We start from the raw sequence: 17,864 nt of genomic DNA on the forward strand, positions 1-17,864 counted from the left end.
ATTTAATGAAACTGACTTTTTATAGGTCAATCTTAAAAGGGAACAATCTGGAGAAAGATGCGATAAATTTCGATAAATTTGCGATAAAATCGAGAGCGACAGAATTGGACCAAAAGTCTAAATTTTTTAGACTTTTAACCCATTTGAGACTTGTCTGGTGTAGAAAAGTTGTCAAATTCCCCCCAATAAAGTATAAAAATCATCACATATTCGGTCTCCCCCTTAGTCTTTAGTCTTACAACCCATACAATAAAGTCAACATACAATTTATAGAGTTCACAGAACAACGTAAAAAAAAGAAAAAGAGGAATGAATTTTTTTTGTTTTCCAATCACAAAAAATAATATAAATTAATTGCTACATTAACCCCTTAATGACCAGGCCATTTTGAGCGTTACTGACCAAAGATTATTTTTTGTTTTTCCACCTTCGCATTCTAAGAGTCGTAACTTTTTTTTTTGTTCCCTCGACATAGCCATATAAGGGCATGTTTTTTGCGGGACGAGTTGTATTTTTTAATTGCGCCATTTTTGGGTGCATATAATATATGGATTAACTTTTATTAACTTTATTTTAGGAAAGAATTTAAAATAAACGGCTATTCCGGCATTGATTTTCACGTTATAAATTTACGCCGTTCACTATGCGGCATCAATAACATGTTATCTTTAGTCTATGGGTCGGCACGATTATGGGGATACCAAATATGTAAAGGTTTTCCTACGTTTGCAAAATAGAAACCCTTTTAAATAAAAAATTTTGTTTTTGCATCACCGCTAGAGCCGTACCTTTTTTTATTTTTTTGTCGATGTAGCCATATGTGGGCTTGCTTTTTGTGGGACAATGTGTAGTTTTCATTTTGACGTACATGGGACTTATTGATTAACTTTTATTTTATTATTTATGGGGGGAATGGGAGGATAAAAGGAATTTTGCCGTTGGTTTTTGCGTTTTTTTCTTTTACGCCATTCACCCAGCGGTTTAATTAATGTGTTAACTTTATTGTTTGAGTTGTTACGATCGTGATGATTTATGGCATTATATGTGATCAGGCAGTGTATCAGAATTTCATTAACACACAGACAGGTCTATTCAGTGAGGGAACCATGAAGGGCAACAATAGATACTAATGGAGTAAATGTAAGGAAAAAGATACAAAAAAAATTCACGTAAAACTCCAAGACATCTGGCCCAATGTCTACGGAGGATGGTGGTGTTACAGGTGGAGACAAAGACTCCAGATTTAATTGAGGACGAAGACACTGAAGACAGTTCAATAAAGATTACATTTGAGATGTAGAAAAGATATGACAGTAGAGACAGCTGACAGACACTCACTAGTGTTTTTTTTTAGAAAGGCAGGAGAAATGTCCCGAGAGAACGTAGATAGTTGGGTGTCATCAACATAAAGATGGTACTGGAAACCGAGCCTGCCCAAGGGGGGTGTGTAAAATGAAAAGGGGCTCAGGACTGATCTCTGGGAAGCCTAAGAGAGGAAGCAGAACCAGCAAGAGACAAACAAAAAGTGTGGTCGGAGAGATAGAAGGAAAATCGGGAAAGAATGGTCCATCAAGTCAAGAGAACATAGAGTTTGGTGGAGTATTGGGTGATCTACTGTGTCAAATGTATCAGATAGATCTAGAATGAATAAGAGTCAGCATTGATCTCTGGATTTGGCCAACAGGAGATCATTAGATACGTTGGTTAATGAAGTTTCAGTAGAATGTAACCCATGGAAGCCAAAGTGTAATAGGTCCTTCGGGGAGTTAGTGGAGAAGTAATTGACCAGATAAGTGAACACCAGACGTTCTCGAAGTTTAGGAGCAAAGAGAAGGTTAGAAGCAGAGTGATTCGGGGAGGAGGGGTTGAGAGTGGACTTCTTCAGTATTGGGATGTCTAGACCATGCTTAAGAACAAAGGAAAAATTCTAGAAGGAATGAGAAGGGTTGTCAAATATGGAAAGAAGAGCTGGTGACAAAGCACGGACAAGATGTGAGGGATCAGGAGGACAGGTATTAGGTAGACAGAGCAGAGAAGAGCATAGACTTTATCCACTATTACAGGGACAAATGTGGGGAAAGCGTAGGGTGGAACATGAAGGGACATGAATTATTGGACAACCTTAGAAAACTATATACAACTTACCCGTGCCGGTGGAGAACCTCCAGGAAGACAATCCAAAATATCACAAAATCTGCTACTCTCACATTGATCTCTCTGCTTCGTCTTCTGCTTCTGGTCTTGTCAAATATCAGACCATCTTGCATTTCTGAGACAGAAATAAGCGCCGGACGATGAGAATTTCTGGATCAGATGCCGAATTAAATGAATTTGACTATATATTTAAATATTCATAAAATTTAATTGTTATTAGAAAATAATTCTTGTTTTGGTGTCAAGATGTTTTTCTTATTGATGTAAAGAATTCTATCTCTGCCTCAGATATGAGATGTGTATGAGTTTGGCAGTGACTTTCATGCTAAAGTGGGAGGAGCCAAAACTCTTTACATTTCTATATATGGTCAAGTATAGGGGAATATTAAACAATATTCTGTTCAGTGATATCCAGTATGTACCGGACCCCTGTGTTGAGCAGCAGATATGGGTGTTGTCTATATACTTCTGTTTATTCAAGGTAAGAAATGTGACTTTATCATTATATAATTATGGCCAACAGCAACAAAGATCCAAGATATAAGCCAAAGAAGCTCAAATTTATATAAAAACATACCTTTGTTTCAAAAGTTGGATAGATAGATAGATAGATAGATAGATAGATAGATAGATAGATAGATAGATGATAGATAGATAGATATGAGACAGATAGATAGATAGATAGATAGATAGATAGATAGATAGATATATAGATAGATAGATAGATAGATAGATAGATGATAGATAGATAGATAGATAGATAGATAGATAGATAGATAGATAGATAGATAGATAGATAGATAGAGAGATGATAGATGATAGATAGATAGATAGATAGATAGATAGATAGATAGATAGATAGATAGATAGATAGATAGATAGATAGATAGATAGATAGATAGATAGATAGATAGATAGATAGATAGATAGATTATGAGATAGATAGATAGATAGATAGATAGATAGATAGATAGATAGATAGATAGATAGATAGATAGATAGATAGATAGATAGATAGATAGATAGATAGATAGATAGATAGATATCTTCTCTAGGGTAAATACATTTTATTTTGACAGCCTCTCCTCATAATTTTCTTCTACACTTATTAATTTGGCTTCCCTTTTTAAACTTTCTCCAGATCTCTCATATCTAAGTATGAACTGGTACATAAAACTAGATAGTACATTTTGCATATTCATTATACAGTTTTTTTTATGAATGGATACAGAAATACTGTCTTCTCTAGAAGCAATGCCCTTTTCTAATATATATAAAAGAAAAAAACATCCAATATATTTTTATTTATAATATAAGACAATATCTTTTGATGCAGCAGACTGGCATTGAGTGCTATTTGATTTATCATCCACCATTGAACCACATAATGATCTATTCAGGTTATTAATATAATGAATATTTTTTTCCCTTTTTTATCTGTAAACTGACCATTGTATGGGCACCTCGGAATTCTATTTTGTCATTTTTTGGACATACATTTTTGACATCACATCTATTTGTTGATTCTCTTCCACTTTGATTTGTGCTTTTCAAGTTCAGTCAACCTGACGGATCAATTTTTACATGGAAGGGGATATAATTATAAGTGCGTCTTATTGCATTTGTACAATCTCCCAGTTCCTATGATGCATCTTATTAATTATATATTGTCCTATTTTTCAGGGATCGCTGGGTATATGGTCTTGTATCAGCCTCAGAACATTGTATCCATGGATGTTAATGGCACCACAGTCATTACTTGTGTGTCCAGTGATGACTTAGAAACCGGAATTAGGATCTCCTGGTATTATAGGAAATGGAGAAGTAGTGAAGAGCCGGTCCGTGTGAAGTCATGTTCAAGTGATAATGTTACACACAAATATACCTGTAAAAATGGGAAGTACATGGCCGGCCTGGAGATCCATAATGTCCAACTCACTGACTCGGGAGTTTATTACTGTACATATAGTTACTCTTCTCTTTCTCTGAAATTTGGAAATGGAACAAATCTGAATGTTGGAGGTAAATAATGAGGGTGGAAGTACTAGCTGATGAAATTAGACTACAGGCAGACATATCACATGGAAACAATCATCATAGAATGTAGAGGAACACCAGTAGAGATATCAATGCCTATCTTGTATCTATCTGAAAAATAGACAAAAAGTTTACCACTTATCAGATGCAATTCCAGTGCACAGATCCAGTGATCGGTGATCGTCCAAGATAGACGGAAAAAAGATCCAGCACTTGATTAGCCCTTAATTCCAGAAGCATTAAATAGACATCTATCTGTAACTTACTCAGAGTTTGGGACCCTGCGGTTCTTAGTCATGGCATACTTTGACTAAGAACCCAGAAACGCGTAAAGCAAGTTACAGATGGATGTTTTTTTAAAATTTTTGGAATTTAGATTTTTTTGGCAAAGCATTTTCACTACATAATGTCTACACGTCCATAGGGAGAGCTTTTTATAAATATATAATTTATGTTAACACTTTACTGTTTGGTCAATGCATTACATTCCATATTCACAGACAAGTCCACCTCCAGAACCTCTATTCATATTCTTGGTCATCTCCAGCCTCTACACCCTCATAGCTCTTTACAGCTGGCTTGTGTAGTTCTTGAGGCTCATAATACAGTCCATCTATACTGGAACATCTCAGGAACCTATCACAAGGGCCGGATAATCTCTAAAGAAGAATCAAATGGGACATGGACTGTGGTGAACTTCATCTCACTTCCCAATGACACCTGGAACTACGGGAAGAAGGTGACTTGTGAAGTTTGGATAAAGTCCTCCCCTATCAGTGTCAATTGGGAAATACCAGGAAAAGGTACATTTATAAGAGATGGAACATACCAGAACAAGGTAAAAATGGTTCCTAGAGGAGGAAAACTTCTAAAAAATGTTGGTTAAGAATTGATTTTTAAGAGGCTAAATATTAAATATATAATTATTAATTTAGGCAAAATTTTTGTAATATTTAACTTCCAGAATTTTTCTAGCAATTTCTATAAAGGTCATAAACAAGGTAATAATACCAAGCACATCTCATGGACTCAATGGTAGCTCTGTTTCGGTCAAAAAAAAAACCAGCCCTGTTGTTCTACTTTTGGACAACCCCTTTAACTAAGATTCATCCACCGAAACATTTATAATTTTGGGAGGAGCCTGGTTTCTTTCTCTGGCAGAAACAGGGAATGGATAAATTTGTGCCGTGTTCCTCGGCTAAAATTCACATTAGTTTGCATATAGTTTCTCCCTGTATGAGTTCAGTCCAGCAAGTTGACATTCTTTGAAAATTTTATGAAGAAAAATGTTTGTTGCTTAACCCCTTCCTGCCGCAGTCATTTTTCAGATTTACATTTTCGTTTTTTCCTCCCCACCTTCCAAAAGCCATAGCTTTTTTTTATTTTATAGCCGATAAAGCCGTATGAGGGCTTTATTTTTGCGAGAGGAGTTGTAGTTTTTCATGACACAATTTATTGTACCATATAATGTACTAGGAAACTGGGAGAAAATTATTTGTGGTGTGAAATCAGAAAAAAAATGCAAATTTTTTTGGGGAGGTTTGGTTTTTGCTGAGTTCCCCGTGTGGTTAAATCGGCATGTTAACTTTATTCTGTTGGTCAATACGATTACGGATATACCAAATTTATATCGATTTTTTGTGTTTTTCTACTTTTACAAGGAAAATAATAATTGTTAAAAATAAAAATTGTTTTGTGTCGCCATATTCTGAGAGCCATAACTTTTTTATTTTTTAATCGATTAAGCTGTGTGAGGGCTTATATTTTTGCATGGTGAGCTGTAGTTTCCATTGGTATCATTTTGGGGTACATCAGAATTTTTTTATCACTTTTTACTCCATTTTTTTTGTAGGAGATGAGGTGACCAAAAAAAAAGCAATTCTGTTTTAATTTTTGATTATTTTTTTTACGGTGTTCACAGTGCAGGTTAAGTAATGTTATATTGTGATAGTTCAGACTTTTATGAATCTGGTGATACCAGTTATCTTAGTTTATTTTTTTTACATTGCTTTTGGGGAGATTGTGAAAATGTTGTTTTTTTTACTTTTAATATTTTTTTATCTATAATTTAAAAAATGTATTTAACTGTTTTTAACTTATATTACTAGTCCTCTTAGGGGACTTGAACCAGCGATCGTGATGAATTTAGATATGGAACAGTTTCTAAGCTAAAAAATTAATAACTTGTATATAAAAATCAAGTTTGATTTTCAAAATCCTGTGATTTACAGGTGATCTTCATGGATTTGTTGCCTCTAAATGTCAAAGCTTCTTGATACCGATGGTGATTGCTGGGATTTTACTGCTGTTGGTGTCTATCCTTTTCATCAGGACTCTAAAGCTCAGAGGTAAGACATACACAATTGAGGGACGTTGAAATAGCTAGTTTTATTCACCAGCTGTAACACAAATGCCCACAAGTTACTTTTTATAGCCTATTCCAAATCGGTCAATATATATTTATTCCTTTTTTGTATTTTAGATAATAAAACTCAAGTCTCAATGGGCAAGAAAACTTTGGCTGAGGTAAATATAGAATGGATATAGTAGAGCAAAATTCAGACCTAAGACTATTGCCTCCACAAAGGCCACATTTACCCATGGACCATCTTTGATCTTTGCGTACAATCTTTGACTGGTCCGTATATCACCAATGAACAATTTTATGGCAGGTTCTCCATATACTAATAGTGTTCCGAGTATTAAAAAATTTCATTGTTTCCATCTTAAAAAGTTAAAATAAAGAGGTACTATGTGGACATAATAGACATTTACATAAGCCCAGAGTCAGTAAGGTGCACTAAAGCCAAGTATATCCTTTATTATAGAAATAATACCAGATTATTGATTAATGTTTTTCTTTTTTTTTTTTTTAGGATGACATTGTATATTCTGAACTGAATATAAATCATCTAACTATATTCCAAAAACATCCTTCACAGTGAAATCCAAGGTTATATAAATATTAGGGAAATGCACAGATTAAATAGAGCTATTATTATATATAACAATTTGTGGATTATCAAGATGTGAATCTATCTTGTTATTTTTCTCAATAAAGAATTTATTTTATAATCTGACAACTATATTTATTTTTAACGACTAACATTATTTTCTACATTGTCATTTTGATTAGTACTTGAAGACAGGAATGTATGGTGCATAGAGAAGAGGGCCACCATAGAGAATATCACAATGACTTCCCCCTGTTGGTGCTGATTAAGCCAACACCCCCCTCCAACCGCAGTACAGAAGGGCCTGCCACTAGTGCCCAATAGTGGGACCTTAGAATACAGCTGCCCTGATCATCATACCTTTGTTAACCCCTGGCAAATAGCTGCTATCGCTGGGTCATCGGATTTCCCATACAGTGGAAGCTGTAGGGGAAATGTTGTGTTGAAGGTGCTAACGAAGATAAAATTTCCCAAAATTAGTTTCGGGGACGATAATATCAAATCGGCTGTCCGGTTAGTTTTGTTTTCCGAAGAAATTCACCGTGAATTGCAAGTGCCCCAGTTGCTCTGACTGACTCTCTAATGTCTTCTCTGACTGTATCCAAGTTGAATACAGTCCCAGAGAGTCAAACAGGGCAATCGGCACACTTGCAATTCCACCCCTAAAATAAATTCAAAAATCACAGGTTGCAGTGGTCACATGGGAGAAAACAATGTCATCTCAAGAAGCCAGCAGGTGAGATAATGTTATTTTGGTACATGTGACCGCTGCAGCCAATCACAAACTGTAGCGGTCACATGGGACAAAACTACGTCATTTCAGGAGTCTATCAGGGATGCATTGCTATGGCAGACCAGGTGAGTATGGTCTCCTTTTTTCCCCTCTTCTTTTTACTAAGCTTTTCTTTTTTTTTTTTCTTAAATGCCGATTAGTGGCCAAAAGTATTGGGACACACATCTTAATTGTTGAATTCAGGTGTTTCATTTAGTCTCCTTACCACGGGTATATAAAATCCAGCACCCCTGCCATGCAATCGCCATGCAGTCCACGATCAACTGTGAGTGGTATTATTTCAAAGTGGAAGCTTTTAGGAACCACAGCAACTCAGCCAGGAAGTGGAGACCTTGTAAAGTTACAGAGTGGGGTCGCCGAGTGCTGAGGAGCACAGTGCAAAAAAGTCGCCAACGCTCTCCTGACTCAATGCCAAGCGTCGGATGCAGTGGTGTAAAGTGCGCCGCCACTGGACTCTGAAGCAGTGGAAACGTGTTCTGTAAGTGACAAATCACGCTTCTCTAGCTGTCCGTCTGATGGACATAATGGATGTCATAAAAGTTCCCGTAGGTGTAATGTGTAGGTATCCCAATACTTTTGACTGTATAGTGTATATATTAATGTATCCAAGATTACCTATTAGGCCAGAAATGAAGCCATTCTTTTCACTGTACACTCTGGCTCATGATCTGATTTCCTCCCACACTCCAAAACTATTAATATGTCCCTAGTGTGTTCAAAAGGGAAAAATACTAACAAAAAAAACAATACATAGAAGAAATACATAGAAGAATAGGTCTCATGAGTGGTGGCCTAGCCCTTTACCTTGTCTTGAGTGGTGGCCTTGTTATGTACCCTTGGAAGTATTCTCTCCAATGAGCTGGTTTCAGATGCCCTCAGGTTTTTAGTAGTCTGAGGAATCGTTTTCATAAAGTACTATATTAAAAGACAACAGGAAAATATAACAATCCCTGAAGTTTGACAAAAGACATTTCATGTAAAAATAATTCATATCTAATGGGGGATAGTAGATGGAAAAAAATGACACCATGGTCATCATCAATGAAGCCATCAAAGTAGAGGGTGTAGGGTTTCCTCCAGTTCTGAAAACTCTGGAGAAGACTAATGGAGCTGTTCATCAGTGGAATAAAAAGCAGTACCAGAGTAAAGCTGTGCACGTATGTAGCCTTGGGTACTATATTTTATTGTATAGCAATAATGGAGAGTTTACTACTGTAGCCTAGTCTAGGAGCAACCTATCTGCAAGATCCTTCTTGGAGACCTTACTTTTTATTTTTGCTTTTATTTGTGAAAAATTATTCTCAGAAGTCAAATACAGACAATACCTCGAGCCTACTGTACCTTGTTTCCATGATAAGTAACAGAGGATGTAATGGTTACATAAAGCAGCAACACTTGGGGCGGTAACACTGGTACGTGGCCAGGATATAGAGCAGATCCGGAGCCTGTGGTGTAGAAACGATATTTAGACACCAAAAGCTTTGTTTCCCTTTTGAAACTTTTTTCTTAACTTACGTTTCTTTTTATTAATATTTTTCCACTTTAAAAAAATTAGTAAATTCTATTTTAACCACAGAAATTGGACGTTACACGACATCCTGTTTACATTTAGCAAAGTGGGCAACGTTACTAAACCCAAAGCAACAGGCCTGTTCTTAAAAAAGACATACAAAAATAGAGATACAAAAATAACACCAGACTTTCTATCTAACTGTGAACTTTGTCATCTTTTCATCACCGCATTCACTTCTCGATTTAATTTCATGTCCAATTTTTGCATTCTTGAGAAAGTGTCAAGTTTTTGAAACTTTTTCTTTTTTAATCCATTTTATTAATACAATGGTTATGGACTGTATTTCTAAATATGTTCTAGAATTTATATTCTGTGATTTATGAGTAACCTCTTCACATTAAACCGTTTTTTCTATGGATTCTTTACTTCTTCCTGCACGGTGCCATACATTTATACCTGTACTATGACCATGCAGACACAACTAAGATTGCTCCTCTGCACTGGTCACATGGGATAAAACGCCATGCCAGGAGGACGGCCTGGACAAAGAAGCACAGAATTCTGGGTAAGTATGTGTTTTTTTTTCTTTTTCTGAGCTGCGATTATTTGCGGCTGAATCGCAGCTTTTCCATCGTCAAAATTGCAACATCTGCTATTTGTTGCAGGTTTTGCCTCCCAATTGAATTCAATGGGGAAAACCGGTAACAAAAAAGCAGCGATTACGCAAATACAACGACTTGTTGCGGCTTAAAGAACCGCACCGAAGGTCAATGTATGAGCATTTTTTTCCGTTTATTATGTACGCAGCATGTGGATGAGATTTGTTCAAATCTCATATTGGATTATGCTGCAGATTTTCGGCACCGGAATCCGTTGTGGAAAATCTGCAGTATTTAAGCTACGTGTGAACTTACTCTAAGAAATACAACCCATACAGTGATGTTAACATATAATTTATAGTATTCCAAGAGCAACGTACATAAAGAAACAGCAGAATTTAAGCTTTTGCATTCCACTAATATAACAAATATAATATCAATTAAATGCTACATTAAATGTACCAAAAAAATACCATAAAAAAATCCAAAAACACAAAAAGCAAGACCTCACACAGCAATGTCAGCAAAAAACAAAAAAATTTGGAATGTAATAAGGTAAAAATTCAAAAAAATAGCATCAAGTTTTAGGATATAACTGCATTACGTATGATAAGGCAGCTAATCTGACTTCAATAGTCCCACAATCGGTCCATTCAATGAAGGAAGCATGAAGGCAAGAAGAGATGACAATAGACTGAATGTGTGGAGGACAGAACAAATAATAGTTAAGTTTAAGACCAAGACATTGGGACCGATGTTTAGGCAGGATAGTGGTGTTACAGATGAAGATAAAGACGAGGTATAGGGGAGAAAGAAGACGAGGAAAACAGAAGGAACTCAGTTCCAGAAAGATTAGATTTGAGATATAGAAAAGACAAAGTAAAGACGTTTATGGTTGATAGATAGATTCTGCCCTGGGTGATTTTAATTAGTTTAATGAGGGTTCCTACCATCCCCAAGAATATGTAGGTTTAGTCCCAGTTCTGGGTATATGTGCAGCGTAGGTTCCCACCTTATAGAGGTTGCCTTGTTGTGGCAGGTGGGCTCACACAATTTTCTAAAAATGTGCACTAAGAACCTCCCTATTTGTAAGTAGATTTAGCAGTAATGCATATTTATTTATATTTAGTGGCTTAGGTGGCATTAGTGTTCGCAGTGTGCTGTCACCATTTTCTTGTGGGATACTCAAAAATAATATGTTATCATATTACCCTCATTATTTTGGCTGCCTTTTTTAACTTTCTCCAGTTCTCTCATATCTTTTTTTATGAACTGATACACAAACCTCGATTACATTGTCAAAATTATTAGTGCTTTGGAAAGGGGTAAAATAATACTTTTTTCTCTGGAAGCCATGTTGTTTTAGATATGAGTCAATATCTTTTGATGCAGCAGACTGGCATTGAGCACTATTTGGTTTCTCATCAACAATTACACCCAATATTGATTCATTCAGCGTATAAATAGCATGAAAAGTTTTTCTGCTCTATTTGGCATTTAGAACTGACCATTGCCTAGGCACCTAAGAATTATATCTTGTATAAGTGCCCCTTATTATATTTCTGCTTTGTACACATTTCCAGTAGCTTTATTGAATATATACAAATTGACTTTTCAAGCCAGTAGAGATATCAATGCAGATCTTGTATCTATGTGATTTATATGTTTCATTATTGCTTTTCTTATCTTTCACCCCAATAAAACCAATGGTGGAAATGTTCAGTGCCAGGGACAGCTTAATAAAGATAGATATCGCTAGCAAAATGTAATATTTTAGTTGTTACCACCAACCCCCTTCTTTCACTTAAATATTAAACTAGTTCAGAAAGAGATTCAGTTGAAGTGACAGCTACCGGGCAACACCTCCTCTACTCTTCCTGTAGATAAGTACTTTTAATTTTTGTTTTTAATGTTCTATGACTTTTTTAAATTATTAATAATAAAATATACATTTAAATATTATTATACATCTCCCTATATAGTTAGTGAAAAGATAAACAAGTAGTAGAGACTGAGCCATATTCATGTCAGAAGGTGGGTAGACGACTACTTGGGTTTAAAGTATATGTGATGACATACATGGCCACAGTTCCGAATCATAATAAAAATTAATAAATACTTCTTGTATAATTGTGGGGTTCTTAAATGTTGTGAGAGAGACCTCCTATAGACATGTACCAAACTAACAATGTATCCATCTAGAGCAGAACGAATGAATTCACAAATAAAATGGCCATAATAATAATATCTTATATAGAAAAAATAGGAGTCGCTGAGTAAACTGTTGTGTACAGTATGACCATTTTCCACGACGACCCACTCACTAAAAATTCTTCTTCTTCTACTTTTTGTTTTTCTATTTCCTAGTCTCTTACTTCTTATTCACCTCCTTATTTTCTTCCTTTTTCTCATCTTTCTTTTTCTTCTTCTTCTTTTTCTTCTACTTTTTCGTCTTCTCCTTCTTCTTCTCCTCCTTTCTTCTTCTTCTTCTTCTTCTTCTCTCCTTCTTCTTCTTCTCCTCCTTTCCTTCTTCTTCTCCTTTCCTTCTTCCTCTTCTGCTTCTTCTTTTTCTCCTCCTTTCCTTCTTTTTCTCCTTTCCTTCTTCTTCTCCTTTCCTTCTTCTACTTCTTCCTCCTCCCCTTCTTCTTCTCCTCCTTCCCTTCTTCTTCTACTTCTCATTCCCTATTCTTTTTCTTCTCCTTTCCTTCTTCTTGGTCTTCTTTTTTTCTCCTCCTCCTTTCCTTCTTCTTCTTCTCCTCCTCCCATGAGTGCCCTGGACTATAAGAGGGGTTCAGCCCCTTGCTTCGATGTCTGAGCGTTGTTGTCGTACCCTAAGTTTGTCGATGCGATGGTCTCCTAGTGTTTTCCACTGTTCCTGTTCCTGATCCTGTTACCTGTATACCATGCTATCCTGGTCGAGTGCCGTGCTGAGCCAAAGTCGTGCTGTGCTGTATACCACGCCTGTCCTGCTGCCTAGTCCCAGCCAAGCTTGCTTTGCTACAGTCCAAGCTGCCACAGGTTCCCTATACGAACTATAGACTTTAACCTGCGCCCTGTCGGCCAGCTGCCATACCGCCAAGGCGGTACGGCCCAGTGGGTCCACGAACCCTACGTGACAACATGGACATCAATTGGCTTATTGTGTTCTGCCCTAGAGATCATTATTTCGGCCAAATAATAAATAAATTGGCATGCATGTATTGAGCAGACCATTTTCGTCCTTTAATAATTGAGTTTCCATTCTTAACCTACTTTGCCTTCATGATAAGTTGTAGAAATCATCTCTTTAGTGACCTCCTGAAAGATCATGGCCGAAATCAGGACCAAGATAGTGATGATTTTAGATGGGAAACAGGTTTCGGACCAACAAAGAACATGGAAATTGTATATCAAAATCAAGTTAGATCTTGAAATCCAATGTTTGGACCATTTTACGGGGTGAACTCCATAGATATGTTGCCCAAAAAGTTTTCTGAAACCGGTGGCGACTGCTGGGACCTTATTGGTGTTGACTTTGACTATCAAGTTCACAGGTAACACATATGTCATTGAGGGATGTCAACCCAATCCATAAGTTGTCTTCATTCTTTTTTTATATATATTTTAGATAATAAAATTGCCAAGGATCCTGTTACTGAGGTAAATATAATAAATATAGTAGATGAGAAGAGTGGAGCTAAATTTGTTTCCTTCACGATGACCGCATTTAGTGAAGGACCACCTTTGACCTTTGCTGACCACGTACAACTAGACGGATTTTGTACTGGATTTACAGCAGCGGCCACATATAAAACTGTACCAAGAGCAAAAGATTAAAGTATTCAGGGTTTTTCTGCTGAAGTGGAAACGCTCAATATAAAAAGAAGCTTTCAACACAACCACATTTAATGTAATGACTGATCGTTCCTTAGCCACTTCTTCAAAATTAGATCCTAAAAAATCCATACTTTATTATGAGTTAGTTATACTGTATGTGCATGTGAATTGTGGGCAGGGCGGGGTCAGCACAGGCCAACAAATTTATTTTAATTTACGGAAAAAAAATAATTTTATTCTATGGGGGATAGCATAGGCCTTTGCCTTTGTAGTTTCACACATGGCGCTAAGTGTCTTTAGGGTTTGGTTATATAAAAAAGGCAGGGTTTGGTCTGGGGTCTGCAGTTGTGCGCTTAACATTTCATGTCTAATATTGCATACAGAGCAGTGTGGGGGGCTCCTTCTATAGCCAGTATCCGTATACAGCCTGACACAGGATTGTGAGGAGGAGGAGGAGGGGAAATATCTGATCTAGAAATCACACAGAAGAATTTCTCTGTTTTTATTTTTGATGTATTTTCTACCTTTCTTGTTCCTTTTTTATCTTTCTGTATGTGTATATCATGCAATGCATCATGGGTACAGCCATATTGGATAATCAGATGTAAAATACCCACAATAACCCCCCATAATATATAATAATACATGACTGCAGAGTAAAATGGAGAAATGAGGAGCAGACGAAGCTCTTTATTACAATAAATAAATTCTTACTCTAAGCTGCTGATCCAGAAGAAGGCAAAAACCCTGCACACTTTTTGGCCAATTTGTGCACTAGGGAACAATTCCTTGTTGACCCAGAGAAAAGGCGATCAGTCAGAGAATCCAGGATCAGAGCTGTACATGTAACTAAATACATGACATTGACCGCTATGACGTCGTCCGATCCCAGTTGTTCTCCACGATGTCCCGGTATCATGCGGGCCGCTCCTCCACTGATCGGACCCTGGGGATCGCAGCACGACTATGGTGATCTCTGCTGGAGAAAGAGAAAGAAATCTCACAGGAGTTGCCGGCTGCATTATAACACGTCCTTGCCAGTCTCCCAGGGTGAACACGCGGGCACAGAAGTTCACCATCACGTACATGCACGTCAGAATGCGGGTGGAGGAACCCCCTCCGGTAACATACATAACGTGAAAATGGCACTTAACACTAAGTGTGTGTATATACTAGTCCTTCTCGATGAATTAGAATATTATAAAAAAGCTTCTTTATTTCAGTAATTCAGTTTAAAAAATTTAAACTCATATATTATATAGATTCATTACACACAGAGGGATCTATTTCCAGCATTTTTGTCTTTTAATGTTGATGATTACGGTAACAGTTAATGAAAACCCAAAATTTAGTGTATCTGAAAATTTGAATATTGGGTAAAAGTTAAGGTTGTAGACTCGTGATGTGACACTCTAATCAGCCAATCAACACAAAACACATGCAAAGGTTTCCTAAGCCTCTAAAATGACAGATCTGTGGCTCAGTTTCCTGTTTTCAGATGAAAGTAAATTTTGCATTTCACTTGGAAATCAAGGTAAAGGACCCCTTTGGCACCAAGGGCCCCAAATGGGGATGCAGCCCCTGTAGACATTATATAGCATGTCCCAACATCGAAAAGTCAACCACTTTCCTGAATGAAATGGGCACTTAACCTTTTACCATAACACACTCCATCACACACACCACCAAAGCAGTTGTATACTATGCGACAAATCCATGTCCCAAAATTGATGTCGATCTCACATCTAGGAAATTGAAGGTACGAGTAAGAGAGCACGTATGTGACATCATGCGAGCTGCAGAAGAAGACGTCTTGGAACCAGCGGCTCGACACTTTAAGGTGCATCATTTTTGTGATTCAACAAAACTTAAGGTGAGAGGGATCGACCGTATTATGGTTGATATGAGGGGAGGGACCATCACACAAAAATTGGCGCAATGTGAAGCCAGATGGATATGGACTCTCAGAACAATGCCTCCACTTGTCCTCAATGACTTTGAGTTTCCCTCCGTTTCTATAACCATTGACTCCTTGCGGTTCTATGTTTTTATTTAGCTTTTATTTAGGTTATTATTCTCTTTTTCTATGGATATCATAAAAAAAATAATTCAGATTGTGATCCTTTCATCATCTGTATCGTGTGTCATACCCCATTGAGTATATGAGTATTATTAGATTTCTATACATATCTTTTCCCTTTTTACCATTCTCTCTCTATTACCCACTTTTTCTTTGCTTGTATGCGTATTTGTGATATATGAGCCTATATGTATACATATCTTTAATATTTTTTCACACAACATGTTTTTCCTAGTTTCCATATTTATATATGTCTTATAGGTTTTTCAAAAATATAATAGCTTCCTTTTTTGCACATGATATCTTCCTTTTTCTTTTACACCATTGTTTATGTATTTGTCCTGTTTTTTACAGGTTTCCTTTGTGGTCTGTCATCAGTGGATCACGGTTTAATGTATACAGATTAGGGTGTGTGCACACGGTGAGAGGCTTTTACGGCTGAAATGACAGACTGTTTTCAGGAGAAAACAGCTGCCTCGTTTCAGACGTAATTCCTCCTCCTCGCATTTTGCGAGGCTTCTCTGACAGCCGTAAATTTTGAGCTGTGCTTCATTGAGTTCAATGAAGTACGGCTCAAATTACGTCTGAAAGAAGTGTCCTGCACTTCTTTTGACGAGGCTGTATTTTTACGCGTCGTCGTTTGACAGCTGTCAAACGACGACGCGTAAATGACAGGTTGTCTGCACAGTACGTCGGCAAACCCATTTAGATGAATGGGCAGATGTTTGCCGACGTATTGTAGCCCTATTTTCAGACGTAAAACGAGGCATAATACGCCTCATTTACGTCTGAAAATAGGTCGTGTGAACCCAGCCTTAGTGTATCACGTTCGTTCTTATGTATAATGCAAGGGAATTAGGTAGCGGGACAGTCGTCTCCTGGGATAGACGGGCACTCGGTATCAAACACGCCAGTACATTTTAGTCCGCACAGCAAAGATGTGGTACTACTGGCCTCAGCCAGTTTTACTTACAGGTTGTACATAAATAAAAAGAAAACAAACAAAAAAAGAAAACTCTATGCCTTTCCGGCACTAACTATACAGTCAGGTATCCTAACTAACACAGTGCAGGCCTAATGCCTGGCACCATAAACCATGCAGACATACAACCTGTTATGAATGCAGTCTGTTTTGCTCTCACAAGCTCCTCTCCCAAGGCTGAGAGAGAGTGTGACTGAACTGCAGCCTTTTTAAAGGGCTATCACACGTGATCCCTGATTAATACCTAGACAGCCCAAGACCAGGACTGTGTGGATGGAGCGGGGACCCACCCATCTCTCCCCACTCCAACAACCAGGCCCTTTTCCAGGTTTTAGATAAAACCTATTGCAGAGGGAGAATCACATTTTCTGCTGAATTTTTCCTGGTTGTTTTCGGATAGCAGAAGACAGAAATCTTGGGGAAATATAGACCCCCATCCACAACCTGTCCACATGGTCTGTCGCAATAGATATATACCCCTTCATGGGGAATAGACACGGCGTGGCAAGGCAGCAGTCAATCAATCCATCTCATTACAAGCGCAACAAATAGTAATTACTAAGGCCTTATTCACACGGACCGCATTCCGGCCACATTTCCCGGACACTGTTCAGGGGGCTCAGTACATAACTATTATGCTAGGAGCCCGGCTCCCTGAACTGTGTTCGGTCCGGGTATTGCGGCCAACATACGGACTGTATATCATTGCCCGAACACAGTCGTGCGCATGAGACCTGAGAGAAGTCTGGGATCAAACTGAAGAGAAAGGAATCTGTAAATGTCACAAATGTCCTATTTCTTTCTTCTGCGCTGGGCAGAGCCGATTCCATTCAGTATATTGTGTTTCACTGCAGAGCATCATCGCCATCTAGTGGAGGAAACATAAGAAAATTTGTACACTAGAATGCTTGGAATTGGACCATCAAATTTAAAGAG

The 17,864-nt window shown here is 37.4% G+C and overlaps 1 protein-coding gene across 1 annotated transcript; it reads left to right on the forward strand.

Moving 5' to 3' along the window:
- Window positions 1-2,564: 2,564 nt before the first annotated feature.
- Window positions 2,565-7,136, forward strand: LOC142665040 (uncharacterized). The gene is made up of 6 exons (XM_075844575.1): window positions 2,565-2,635; window positions 3,838-4,176; window positions 4,692-4,994; window positions 6,423-6,539; window positions 6,674-6,717; window positions 7,068-7,136. Exons 1-6 carry the CDS (start codon window positions 2,602-2,604, stop codon window positions 7,134-7,136), a joined length of 906 nt encoding a protein of 301 aa, XP_075700690.1. The 5' UTR covers window positions 2,565-2,601.
- Window positions 7,137-17,864: the final 10,728 nt, after the last annotated feature.

The sequence above is a fragment of the Rhinoderma darwinii genome, chromosome 12 (genome assembly GCF_050947455.1).
Source record: "Rhinoderma darwinii isolate aRhiDar2 chromosome 12, aRhiDar2.hap1, whole genome shotgun sequence".
Classification (NCBI taxonomy): domain Eukaryota; kingdom Metazoa; phylum Chordata; class Amphibia; order Anura; family Rhinodermatidae; genus Rhinoderma; species Rhinoderma darwinii.